A 12,230-nucleotide genomic window follows, 5' to 3' on the forward strand; every position below is an offset into this window, starting at 1 on the left:
TGAATACTTGACGTGGATCATAAATATATCAACAATTAAACAACATCTTCAATTTCTCTTCACACAATACGTCTCCTTGCAGTATCAACACTAATTCGGCTGACTTTTACATTTGATCTAATTCATAGATAGGTTATATTTACACCATACCGGTGCACAGCTGATATAAAAAGGACTGTAGTTTTTAAAGATATTACTGATTTTCTTTGAATGTAAGAATGTAAATACTGAGTCTGAAATAGTATTTCAATATGCTGTAAAATTATGTGAAAGCATGCATAAAACTATACATCTTCAGATGTTGTACATACACACTAATAATACAAAGCTATGGCTGTGTGTACCTTGTGTGCACCTCCTAGTGGTTAAAGCACGTTATTGAATTATTGTTTTTATGTGTTATATTTGATTAAAAAAATATTAGGAGTACATACTTTCATAGGGGGAATGTATAAATATAGAAATATAGAATATAAAAAAATCAAGAAGATACTATAAGTGATCTCTACAATAAAACAGTTTAGTGCAGGATGTACAAAGATATTAATAGGAGGAGGTGCAAAACAGAAAAACGGATTAACCTTTATTTAAACATTAAATAACAGATTAAGGTCTTCTTTTAAATAAGAAAAACAACTTTGGGGGTATCTATCTACAGATAAATATTAAGCCTGACAAAGTACTTAACGTCTAATATATTGCTTTCCTGCAATGTTAACTATGTTGAAGCACTTATTTTAACTGATATTATACATATGAATTATACTCTTATGTATGTAGATAGAATAAGAAATGTGCAGAATATGACAGTTTAATGGTGGAGGTACACACATATTGATAGATGTCTTGTAATGCACTATTGAGGAACCTGTGACCCAAGTTTTTAATTCATTGCATAACTACACCGTAGTTGTGTATGATATGTCAATAAACCTTTGAAAATCTTGAAAGGGATGTGCAAAATAGCCATAATATACAGTCTTTAATTAACTATTAGTAGAGAATAACGAGTAATGAATATACTTTATTACTCGTTTCCATTCATGTCAATTGCAGATACATGTTTAGTCTTCTCAAGCACCAACTATCAAATATCTCTCCTGATTGTTGGCACTTGACAATCACCTTAACTGAATTGTACTCAGGTGTAACTAAAGTCTGATTTAAGGGTTGTTTATATTTCACATAATTAATCAGAATCTGCAAAGTAACTCAAATAAATGCAGTGGAGTAAAAATACCAGGTTAACCTCTGAATTGTCGTGGAGTAGAATTATGGACACAAGCGATTTTCACCCATTTATTAATTATATGTTTTACATTTGATAACACCAATGTGTTTAATACTGGCAACTTCTAATTGTGGGAAAAACGAAAATGTTCAGTAGAGACGTCCCATAGAACATTTTGCGAAACACAATAGCCAGCATGTGTAGTTCTGGGGGGGTGTTCGATTCAAGTTTTGGATAGTCTGGCGTGGTTTCGTTCCATTTCACACAGCTGTTTGACGCTCTGCGTAACCTTACGGGGACTGTAGTCCTAAACGATAGCTGGGGATCGCAATGATGCTCGAAATGTCCCTTATAGGCCTACGTCTGTTTCCGGTTATTTTTATTTTGAAATTCAGTTCCTGACGGACACCAAAAAAGCCCGAGATTATGGAATTAAACCAATAAATAAAAGCAAGGATAATTGTGTGTTATTGGTGAGTAAATAACAGTGTGTTATTTTGAAAAGAATAACAAATTAGAAGGAAAAAAATATTTAAAAATACAGATTTCAGTATCCTGAGGCTCTGAGCCCCATTTATTTTCCTCACAGACGGCAACAAAAGTCCGAAATTATACGATTTTAAATAAAAGCAATAATTGTTGCTTGATATTGAGTAAGAACATGTTTTTATGAACCACACAGCTTCCGGTCTTCCATGACCCGACCGGAGAAAAAGACGTGCTGCAGGCACGAAACACATTACCAGTAGAAATACATTGCTTTTAAAATCGTGCTGTGCAACACGAAAAAAAGGGGCAAATCGTGTTGGTGAACATGAATCAATAGATTAAAAATCGTGTTGGTGAACACGAAATGCCGTGAGACTGGGTTGTACATGTAGCAACACATTTATTTCCATGTAACCCCAATCAAGTGGTTATCAAGTGTCTAAATGGAAATGTCATGGTGCATAAAAAAAGGTTGAAAAAACCTCTAATAATGTCGAGTTCTAAAACACGTTTCATGATGTTGACATAGATTATTACAGTCAGTATAGCATAGCACATTTTTCAAGCAATATTTTTCATAACAAATAGTGCGCCTGGAAATGTAGTTTTTCTACTAAAAAAAGGTTGTGTTTACTGGTGAAATACTTTGTTTCTATAGGAAAATACCATCTTTCCTTTACTGAGAGAGTAAGGTGTATATGTTTAATGTGAATGTGTATACTATATGTGTTTACTGCTTAGCAGAAACCGTTTAACCTATTACTGTTTTAATGTCTGATAGTTGTTTTGTGTCAATGTATTAGACTAAGCCTGTTTGTGAATGCAGGTCAGGTGTATTATTGAGTGAGAAGATCCAGTGAAGGAGATCCAACGATTCCAGTAGTTGTCCAACCTGGACACTGTAACAGCCGAATTAACCTTCTGCTCAATGGTAAGAGTAAAGAGTGCACTCTAATGTATGTGACTGACAGATTAGACCCCATCTGATCTGAACTCAAACACAGTTAACCTTTTTCCTATATTGTTCTCAGACACACACTTCGTAGTATCTTTAAACTTGGCAGAAATTCCACAACAAATACACATCCTTATTTAAACTGATCACCAAACCAAGCTCCTTAAAACACATGTTCCTTATTTTTTGATGTCAGTGTGAATGTTGCATTTGTGTTGCTGTTCATTTGTAGGCAAACTAAAGTTGCATTTATCTGAATTCACTTTTCATGCAGTGTTTATTGCTTGACTCTAAAGAGAGGTGTAGTCCTGTACCCAGGAGTTGGTTTCATATTGAAGCTCCTAACGGCCCGTCCACACAGCGGCGTGTGTTGAAAGCTTCACCATTCACTTTGAATGGGGTGACGTCACTTTTCGCCGAACTGCATTGTGAGAAGCGAAGCGGAGCTTTGCTGGTGTGGCTCGCTGCAAAATGTGAGCAATGTTCAACTTTTGAAGCCTCGGCAGAAGCATCAGCCAATCGAATCATATGCCAGTACAAGCTCTAGCCAATCAAACCGCTGCTTGTGTGTCAGGGGCGGGAGATTCATGTGATTGGTTGTTGGTCGAGTTTCAGACACGCCTGCCAGCAAGCTTCAACGCACGCCGCTGTGTGGACAGGCCGTAAATGCCATTTCAAGCTGTTTGAGCTTCTTTTAGCACCATAAACATATCCATTACCATTGTTGTTTTCTATTATTGTCAATTGTTTGAAGAGTGCAAAGTGACATCTTCAAAAATAGCTTGTTTTGTTCGTTTTTGTAATACTTTCGTGACAGGATTTATTCTAACTCAAACAATACTGCACAATATACTGCAGAGACTAAGCCAATGATAGACCAGCTCAATCACAGATTAGGATTATGTCTAGGAAAATATCTTAAATGTGATTATAATAGCAGGGTGTGAGCATTCAGTCGCTGCAGGGGTGTAAGGATCAGTTACCTCATTTGAAGTAAACATTGAGCTTAGAAGAGTCTGCAGGGAACTAAGAGTTCATTCATGTATGCACAGGAACACAAATATACCCACAGCAGAAACGTTAAAAGACATACAGTATAACTTGTACACACTTGATATTGAATCAAATGTTGTTTTCATTTTCCACATAGTCCTCCTAAATGGATCCCGGGCTTCAAACATGTTGTGCTGATGAGTACAACATTAGACCATATTATAAATATATAGCATTTTAAGGTGGTCCAAACCTGTATTGCTCTCTCTTCGGCCTCTCTCTTTTTTCTATCCTCCTCCTCCTGCTTTCTCTTCAGCTCCATCTCTGATTTTCTAAAATGTTTGGGGAAAAGAAAACTTCACTAAAACAGACATACAACTTATAGTTCAAACCTTAACCATGGCATTTAAAAGAACCTGATAATCCTCCACCATCACTTACAGTCTTCTGTCGTCTTCCTCATGTTTGCGTCGTTGCTCGTCCTTCTCCCTTCTCTTCCTTTCTTTTTCCATCTCGTCCTCGATGTGTTTCAGCCTCTCGCTCTCTTCCTCTTCCTGCTTCTTCTTTTGCATTGAAGACAGCAGCTGCTCTGAGCGCTTCACCAGACCCTGGTATTCTGTGTCTATCTCATTCCGGGTCATCAGTGTGGCCTAGGGGTCAAGAGGAAGATCAGAATGTCAGGTCACAAAATGAACAACATACTTTATTTATTCATCCAAGTATCCAATAAATTCTCAACCATTCTCATCAGGTGGTTCAAATCCATGGTTTGCCTCGATTACTTTAATAACTAGTGACGACGAAATTCCCTTAGGAAAGCTATTATGCTGCTCTGAATTCGACAAACATGTTATTTACTGTCAATCAGGTGAGGTAACATCTTTAAAGACTAGTGCGACTTAGCTCACTTGTAGCCTGACTCTGCACGCACTCCTCAGTTACCATGGCACAAGCTTCCCATGTGGCAGGAAGGTAAGACACTGACTGACACTGAGACTGTCACTTCAATCTCAATCTTTATTTATTTATATAGCACATTTAAAACAACCTTCGGCTGACCAAAGTGCTGTACAGGGCAGGCAGTAACTACAATAGTGAATAACCCAATGGGAGTACGATAATAAAAACAATAATTAAAAACATAATAAAAAGCACAATAACTAGAAACATATAAAAAAATAAATAAAAAAAAAACACATACAAATATAAAAATGTAATGCTCAACTAGTATTAAAACTGCAAACTTGCGTGCTGCAGCCACAATGCTCAATTCCCCACTATACTTGTCAGACAATCAGTGGCGGCAGAAGAGGTCACCGCATTGTGAAGATTCATTCAAGTCAGTCTCTAACGGTGACACAGGGAGGGGAGATGACAAGGTCTTGTCCCCTACACATAGAGTTCTGAATGACAGCCATTGGCCTCTCATGCATAATTCATTCAGAGACGCTGTGCCAGGAGCAATTTCTAAGCAATCTGAACTCCATGAGTGCCTACTGTGGGGCTTTTAATACGCAAACAGACGAAGATAGGGTGAGTGAGAGAGGGTGATTGACCCTGAGGAACCTATTATCACTCCAATCATATCTGTAGATTGCTTACAGATAACAACAGAGTACAACATTTAAGAAAGAATAATGATTATTGGTAAGTTGGTGCCCTGATGGCATGAAATACGAATGCGATGATTTGCTATACCTAGAGGGTCTAATAAGACTAGTGCTTATTGCGCAGGGAGAGCTGGGATTTCACTAACTAAGTTTGATCATTTAGCAAAACAGTTACACAATTATATAAGTGGAGAGGAGAGGATTGGATTTCTTCTCCACCAAATGCTTCTTTTTATCCTGAGGTGATGGCAAATATTGATTCTTGGAGGAAGAATGAGAAAAGGGCACGGCACACTTACAGATGTAGCGCTTCATTTCAGATGCCTACCCGTGCGGGTCCGTGATTGGCACGGGGTGGGCCGCTGCTGAAAAGGAAAACCCCCCCGCAGGACTTGAAACGCCCCCTTGATAAATATATTTAATTATAATTAAACCAGCTGCAATGGATCATGGATCCACCAGGGGGAGCCGTGAAAAGCTGCCACACTGGAACTCATGTGAAATAAACAGCTGATCTACAGGTATCTGATATAGCGGATATTTGTTAAGATCCATAGGCCTATGTCACTAAATAAGAGACATGTAATAATTTACTAAACATCACCATGTTTTTATTTAACAAAATAATGTTTAATTCACATTGGCGTAAGTACAAAACCATCGCTATGTTTTTAGATCAGGAAATGCATCCAGGCTCAAACAAACGATTTTCAATCATCATCCTCACGATCATTTAATGTATCATATGTTCGCGAGTTGAAATGAATGTACTAAAATTTAATCCACGTGAGTTTACAACAACAAAAATAATCGCTTTGTTTTTATATCACATCCGACCGGAGGAAAATGCAGCACGGGTCTCACTACCGATCATCCTAATCCCAAGGGCAAACAATAATATGTACAGTGTTAATAGTTTACTGTATTATTAGTGTCTAATATTACTGGGGATTTCGGAATGGTACTGGATTTTGATTTATTGTATCGGCTTCATATCGCAATATATTCCCGAAGTCTGAAATGCAAAAATGTCCCACATTAGGGCAATTCACCCTACATTTAATCATTCAAACAAAATCATATTTCGTTTCTTTTTAACGAAATAAATGTGGTTTAATCCACATAATTTATTGTGTTAATTGTTTACTGTAGTATTGTGCACATTACTTTTCGCTGCTTGTTGCACCTGGTTAGAAGCTAAACTGCATTTCGTTGTCTCAGTAGGCCTACCTGCAATATGTGGAATAACAATAAAGTTGAATCTAATTTTGAGCTGGAACAAATGTATTTAGGCTACTTAGTACATATCTGACAAACGATTAAACACATTTGTGCATTCTTTAAACCGAGTCAAGCCGAGTCCGGAGGTGGCGGCACATTAAAGTGTGCACCTGATTGTTTAACTTGAAGGTGCCTGATGACATTTAATCATTCAAACAAAATCATATTTAGTTTATTTTTAACGAAATAAATGTGGTTTAATCCACATAATTTAGGCTTACTGTGTTAATTGTTTACTGTAGTATTGTTTAACTTGAAGGTGCCTGATGCAGAGTCCTGCACGGGTCTGATTTTCAAGACCCGCTCCCACCCCGCGACGTGCAATACCGAACCCACCCCGCTACCCGCACATATTGCCAATTAGTTCCGCGACCCGACCCGTCGGCACAAGATCCGCAACCCGACCCGAACCCGCATAGCCTAGCCTATATACGAGTAGTGAAAACGTGCAATTATTAACACATGCAGTTGCATATTTGTCTCAAAAAGCGTGGGATGTTGTTTATTTTCTCCATCTAGGATGACACCAAAAGCCTCCAAGACGTTGGATTTCGCTCTTGAGGAAGTGTTATTGAAAATGCTGTATTCTCCACTAGAGAGCTTCACCTTAGCCATTTCGAATGTGGCGCACACAGCAGCAGATTGATGCGCTGCAGAGGTTATGATTATGCACGGTCCCGCGGGGGAGAAGTCTGAGGATTTAAACATTAAACTAAATTATTATTATTTTAATATATTTATTATGCAATATCCGCGACCCGACCCGCATCATCGGGTCGGGGACTCTGGCCTGATGTGAACATTTCCAGAAGAACTCTAGCTTGAATGGCCTTTGTATGTATACAGTAGGCCTACAGTATAGCCCAACCATGTACACCTTCCTTTTTTCCCGTCCAAAGTTTGAATTGGATAAAGGTAATGGTTATCGATGGTGCTTTTATAGCCTATTGTATAATAACTGTGATTTATATTGCTTTTCAAATGCATATATGGCCACCCATTTACACGGCTCTTCCCGTCAAGAATATTAATATAACTTAGGTAGATCACTTTACATTTCTGCAAATTAATTTTTAATCACACACGTCTCCCCACGTCTCCCCATCCCGAAAATGATAAATAAAATAAAAAGAGGAAACAATTTTCAAGTTCAGTTTTCAACGTTTTATTTAAAATAACTGACATAACAGACACCATACTGTAGGCCTATCTGCTGCGGAAACCAGGACGAGCTATTTTGGGATCTGTTTTTCGGGGGCTCCTCAGTCTCTCATTTACCCGGCTCCTGATCTTATGCCACTGGTCAATGTTCAGATTTGGGAACCAATTGGAAACATAGGACTCAATATTTTTCAACCTCTTGATGGCAAAAAAGGAAGGTGTAAATGGTTGAATGATGAATAAACAGTGAGGAGGGGTACAGTATGAATACACTAGATATACACAGCAGCCCAGCCTGTGAGCAGTATGAACACCAATGAGCGCTCAGCTCGAGATACCAGCGAGTCGAGAGACAGAATGATATCTGCATTTTCTTTTTTGGTTTGATTAGGACACATCCTGGGGATTGTGTTTACAAACATTGACCAGACCGTTCACCAGCCCCCACCCCCCATATTGCCCATGCTGTCCTGTGTTGCGAACTCTTTGTTTAAAACAAATTGGCCATCGGAATGTGTGGAGGAATTCTCCCAAGGGTCACATTCCACAGCTCTTCCCCCCCCCCCCCACTCCTGTGATCTCCCATCCCCCAGTCTGTAGGTTTCTGTTTGCATATTTCTATGCCGTAATTCAGGCTGCGGCCCCACGAGGACGAAAACGGCTAAACGCATAGGATTAACGCAACCGCAATCGCAAACGGCTTCCGTCCACATGCAATAATTATCCGGATAGTGTCTGCCCACACGAGACCGCTCCGTTTAGCTCCAACCGCTGGAGAAGCTGCAGTACATATGCAGGAGCCTCTACGTGGCGCTGTAACTTCCTCCACAAAAGCAGCGAAGAAGCATGGTTGTCATGGTTGCCCTTCTGTTTATTCTCCGCGGTGGGGGCCGAGGGAACCGGGCAGAGTTTTTCGCCAGTCAGCGTGTATTAAAGTTGAAATCTTCCGGACACAATTATAAAAGTGCCGGTCAAAGGTCTTCTTTGTTATTTATTGAGCTTTAAAACAAATGAATAACGACTATATAATATAATGATAAAATACACGGAGCCTCTCTTTTTCCTCCCTCTCTTCAGACAGCGTCAGTGTCTGTCTCATGTAGCAGCTCATCCAGTAATCAGTGACCCGGCCGACTGTAAAAATAAACATATTTATAACTAGTTTAGGGAGTTTGAGAGGTAATTAAAATAGCTAAGGCTGATGATCTGACTTGAAGCGTGTGTTTTGCTGCAGCGGGAGGAGCTGCAGGTGAGCAGAGCTGCGTGTCTCCGTCCTGTCAGATTAGACTTCACTCGCGAGAGAAAGATAAATAATCTGAATTCAGGGTGCAGTTTACTTTGACGTGGGGGTGAGCAGCAGAGGTGGGGAGAGGCGGGGCTATTGCCTCATCATTATTGCTGTAGATGTTGCACAAACAACTGTAGCATGGTCAATAGCGTCCGGAGCACGATAGCAACTCTGCGATCCGCCATTGTTGTTGTTGTTGGTGGCGAAACACTTCAGCACTGGCGCGGGGTAAGCGGAGGTGAGCAGAAGAGGTGGGGAGAGGCGGGGCTATTGCGCAATCACTATCAGTGATCTGAAAATGTCCGTATAGGGCGCACACACGGAGCCGTTTGACCCCCCAGAGAGTGGCGTATGCATTTCTATCCACCTTGGGACCCGTTGTCGTTTCCTCAGTCGTTTAGTGCCGTATTCGGTCGTCCTCGTGTGGCCGAACGGTCTATATGACACTAAACAGTAACGCAAACGACCGAATTCGTCCTCGTGGGGCCGCAGCCTCATACTGGTCCTCTCACGCACATACATTCTCCTTACAGTATACATACATAGGCTATATGAGTCCGTGTATCTACGGACCATTTGTTTTTCTTTATTAAAAAAGTAAACGGAAGAGCGTCTGAGAGGCGTTTTTGCCCTTTTGCTTTTTACCTTACTAAATGGTCTAATGGTCAGTGGAGCGAGGGGGGGGGGCCCGTGAAACTTGCGGAAGTGATTTCAAAACAAAAAGCACTTGTTTGCTTGGAACAAAGAAAATGGCCAAGACACACATTGAGTCCAGAAAATGAATGTTATTAAGGGCTGTAAATATAATAAGCCTGTGTCTAAAATTGACAACAGGCTTATTATATTTACAGCCCTTAAGATACACTTTTGTGTTTAACAGCTGACCACCATGATATACTTTGTTTTAGAATATGAGAACAAAATGCATGAATGTGTGAGTGACAATATATGAATGTGTGCATTGAAATATGATAATATGAGAGCAAAATGTATGAATGTGTGAGTGTAAATATATAGGCTACGTGTGTGAGAGTGAAAATGTATGTATGTAAAAGGAGAATATATGTGTGTAAGAGTGAAAATGTATGTATGTAAAAGGAGAATATATGTGTGTGAGAGTGAAAATGTATGTATGTAAAAGGAGAATATGTGTGTAAGAAGAGTGAAAATATGCTGCATTTTGAATGTCCGATAGTCCACCATTTCCACCGGAAATATCACATAACATTTAATAAAAGTGAAACACAATGAACAAGACTTAACGTATTCATCATAATTAATTATATTTATTTCGTTTGGATGTAGGATTTTTGACTTTGTTTAGAGCAGTGATCTTCTACTATATGAACATTTTGGACCCAAAATCACAAAAAAAAAAAAGTAAAAACAGATTTTGAAAATGATATTATTTTTCATATAGGTAACACAAACATACACAACGAAACCATTTAAAAGCTGGAAATATATACATGGGATGTCACTATGATAATGTGAAAGTTTGATTGAGGTAGCATGGGATTTCATTCTGATAAGGCAAAAGTGTTATTATAAATATAATACAAATATATATATATACACATTATGTACAAAAATCTGTTTTTTCTGTCTTTATCTGTGCCACGCTTCAAAGCGGTTTCTGTCAACTACGACACAGAGGGCAACATCACAGGTTCCTCCTCCTCCATGTCAAAAAACAAGCTTAAAGCTTGACTCACGTTCAGAGTTCTCTTCATCATAGTTGAATCTTCAAAACTCTAAATCTATCTAACTATATCTAAATTCTCAATGTTTTTCCGTCACTTTACTTCAATCGCAGTCTCCCGCCGTCTCTCTTCGTCTCTCTTCGTCTCTCTTCGTCTCCCGCCGCCTGTCTTCGTATATCTTCGTCTCTCTCCATTTCCCGCCGTCTCTCTTCGGTTCCCGCCGTCCCTCTTCGTCTCTTTCCGTCTCGTTTCGTATCACTCCGTTTACCTGATTACCTCACCCCCTCCCTGGTAAATACATCCTGTTGAGCAGAATCTACAGTTTCCAGTATTTTCCGTTTCGTAAAATGATAAAATACGGCGAAGATATTAAAATATGTGCTTCCATTATTCATACTTCTGAAATATATCTGTATTAACTTTATATCATCGTATGTCCGTGTTTATTGGGTCTTTTTGCATGAAACAAAGACTGGCATATAGTTTCAAGCCAGTACTTTCGACAGAAATACACATATACATCCTGTTGAGCAGGATCTACAGTTTCCAGTATTTTCCGTTTCGTAAAATGATCAAATATGGCGAAGATATTCAAATATGTGCTTCCATTTTTCATACTTTTGAAATGTATTAACTTTATATCATCATATCTCCGTGTTTACTGGGTCTTTTTGCATGAAACAAAGACTGGGATATAGTTTCAAGCCAGTACTTTCGAAAGAAACACACGGCAATGTCGTTCGGACTGTTGTTTTTATGCGGCACCGGCTTGAACAGGTCATGTGATCTGATCACGCCGGCGTGACGGTCGACTCCAAAGGGTTAATATTAAATACATATAAGTATTTTTACAACTTGTATTTAGAAATACTCTGTTGTAATTATTGATGCATACATGTGTTCATCCATTCAATGCGGCATCTGCTATAATGGGGTTAATGTATGATATTACTTAATAATACAATACATTATAATATATGATATGATAATTACATTTTAGTTTTATTCATTTCTTATTTCATAGTTTCTCATTATTATTATTTTTATCGCTCATCTTATTTTTGATTTTATTAATCTGTGTGAATCTGTGCTGTCCTGTTTTTCACTCTCACCCTGTTGCTGTTTGAACTACTGAATTTCCCCACGGGATTAATAAAGGTCCATCTTATCTTATCTTAATGTATAAGTTGATTTACTTCAATCTACTGTACTGTGTAAAAACACCAACAATATTACAAGAAATATACTGCATAAAGCAAACTATATACTTTATTTGATCTAAAATATTGATGTTTTTTCATTATAGTAGCTTGTGAAAACCATACAGTAACAAATAAGTGATTAAATTCTACAGTATTCAGCAAACACAACTGCAGAGCTGCAAACATTGCAAACAGACTAAGTTCTACAACACCCAGTTGTCTTTGTGTATTTTGTGAATGAAGCGCCATCTCATGGTTAAATCCTGTAATTGAACAAATGGGGAAATTGGGCAACGCCCTCTAGCAATTTGGCAACA

The 12,230-nt window shown here is 38.7% G+C and overlaps 1 protein-coding gene across 3 annotated transcripts in view; it reads right to left on the reverse strand.

Moving 5' to 3' along the window:
* Positions 1–12,230, reverse strand: part of myo6b (myosin VIb) — a 56,250-nt gene that overhangs the window by 15,238 nt on the left and 28,782 nt on the right. For all 3 annotated transcript variants that reach the window (XM_034112063.2, XM_034112061.2, XM_071207244.1), the window contains exons 26-27: positions 4,110–4,318; positions 3,922–4,000 (exon numbers count right to left, since the gene is read on the reverse strand). In XM_034112063.2, coding sequence (XP_033967954.1) covers positions 3,922–4,000; positions 4,110–4,318 — 288 coding nt within the window. The remainder of the gene's footprint in view (positions 1–3,921; positions 4,001–4,109; positions 4,319–12,230) is intronic.

Source organism: Pseudochaenichthys georgianus, chromosome 22 (assembly GCF_902827115.2).
Source record: "Pseudochaenichthys georgianus chromosome 22, fPseGeo1.2, whole genome shotgun sequence".
Lineage (NCBI taxonomy): Eukaryota > Metazoa > Chordata > Actinopteri > Perciformes > Channichthyidae > Pseudochaenichthys > Pseudochaenichthys georgianus.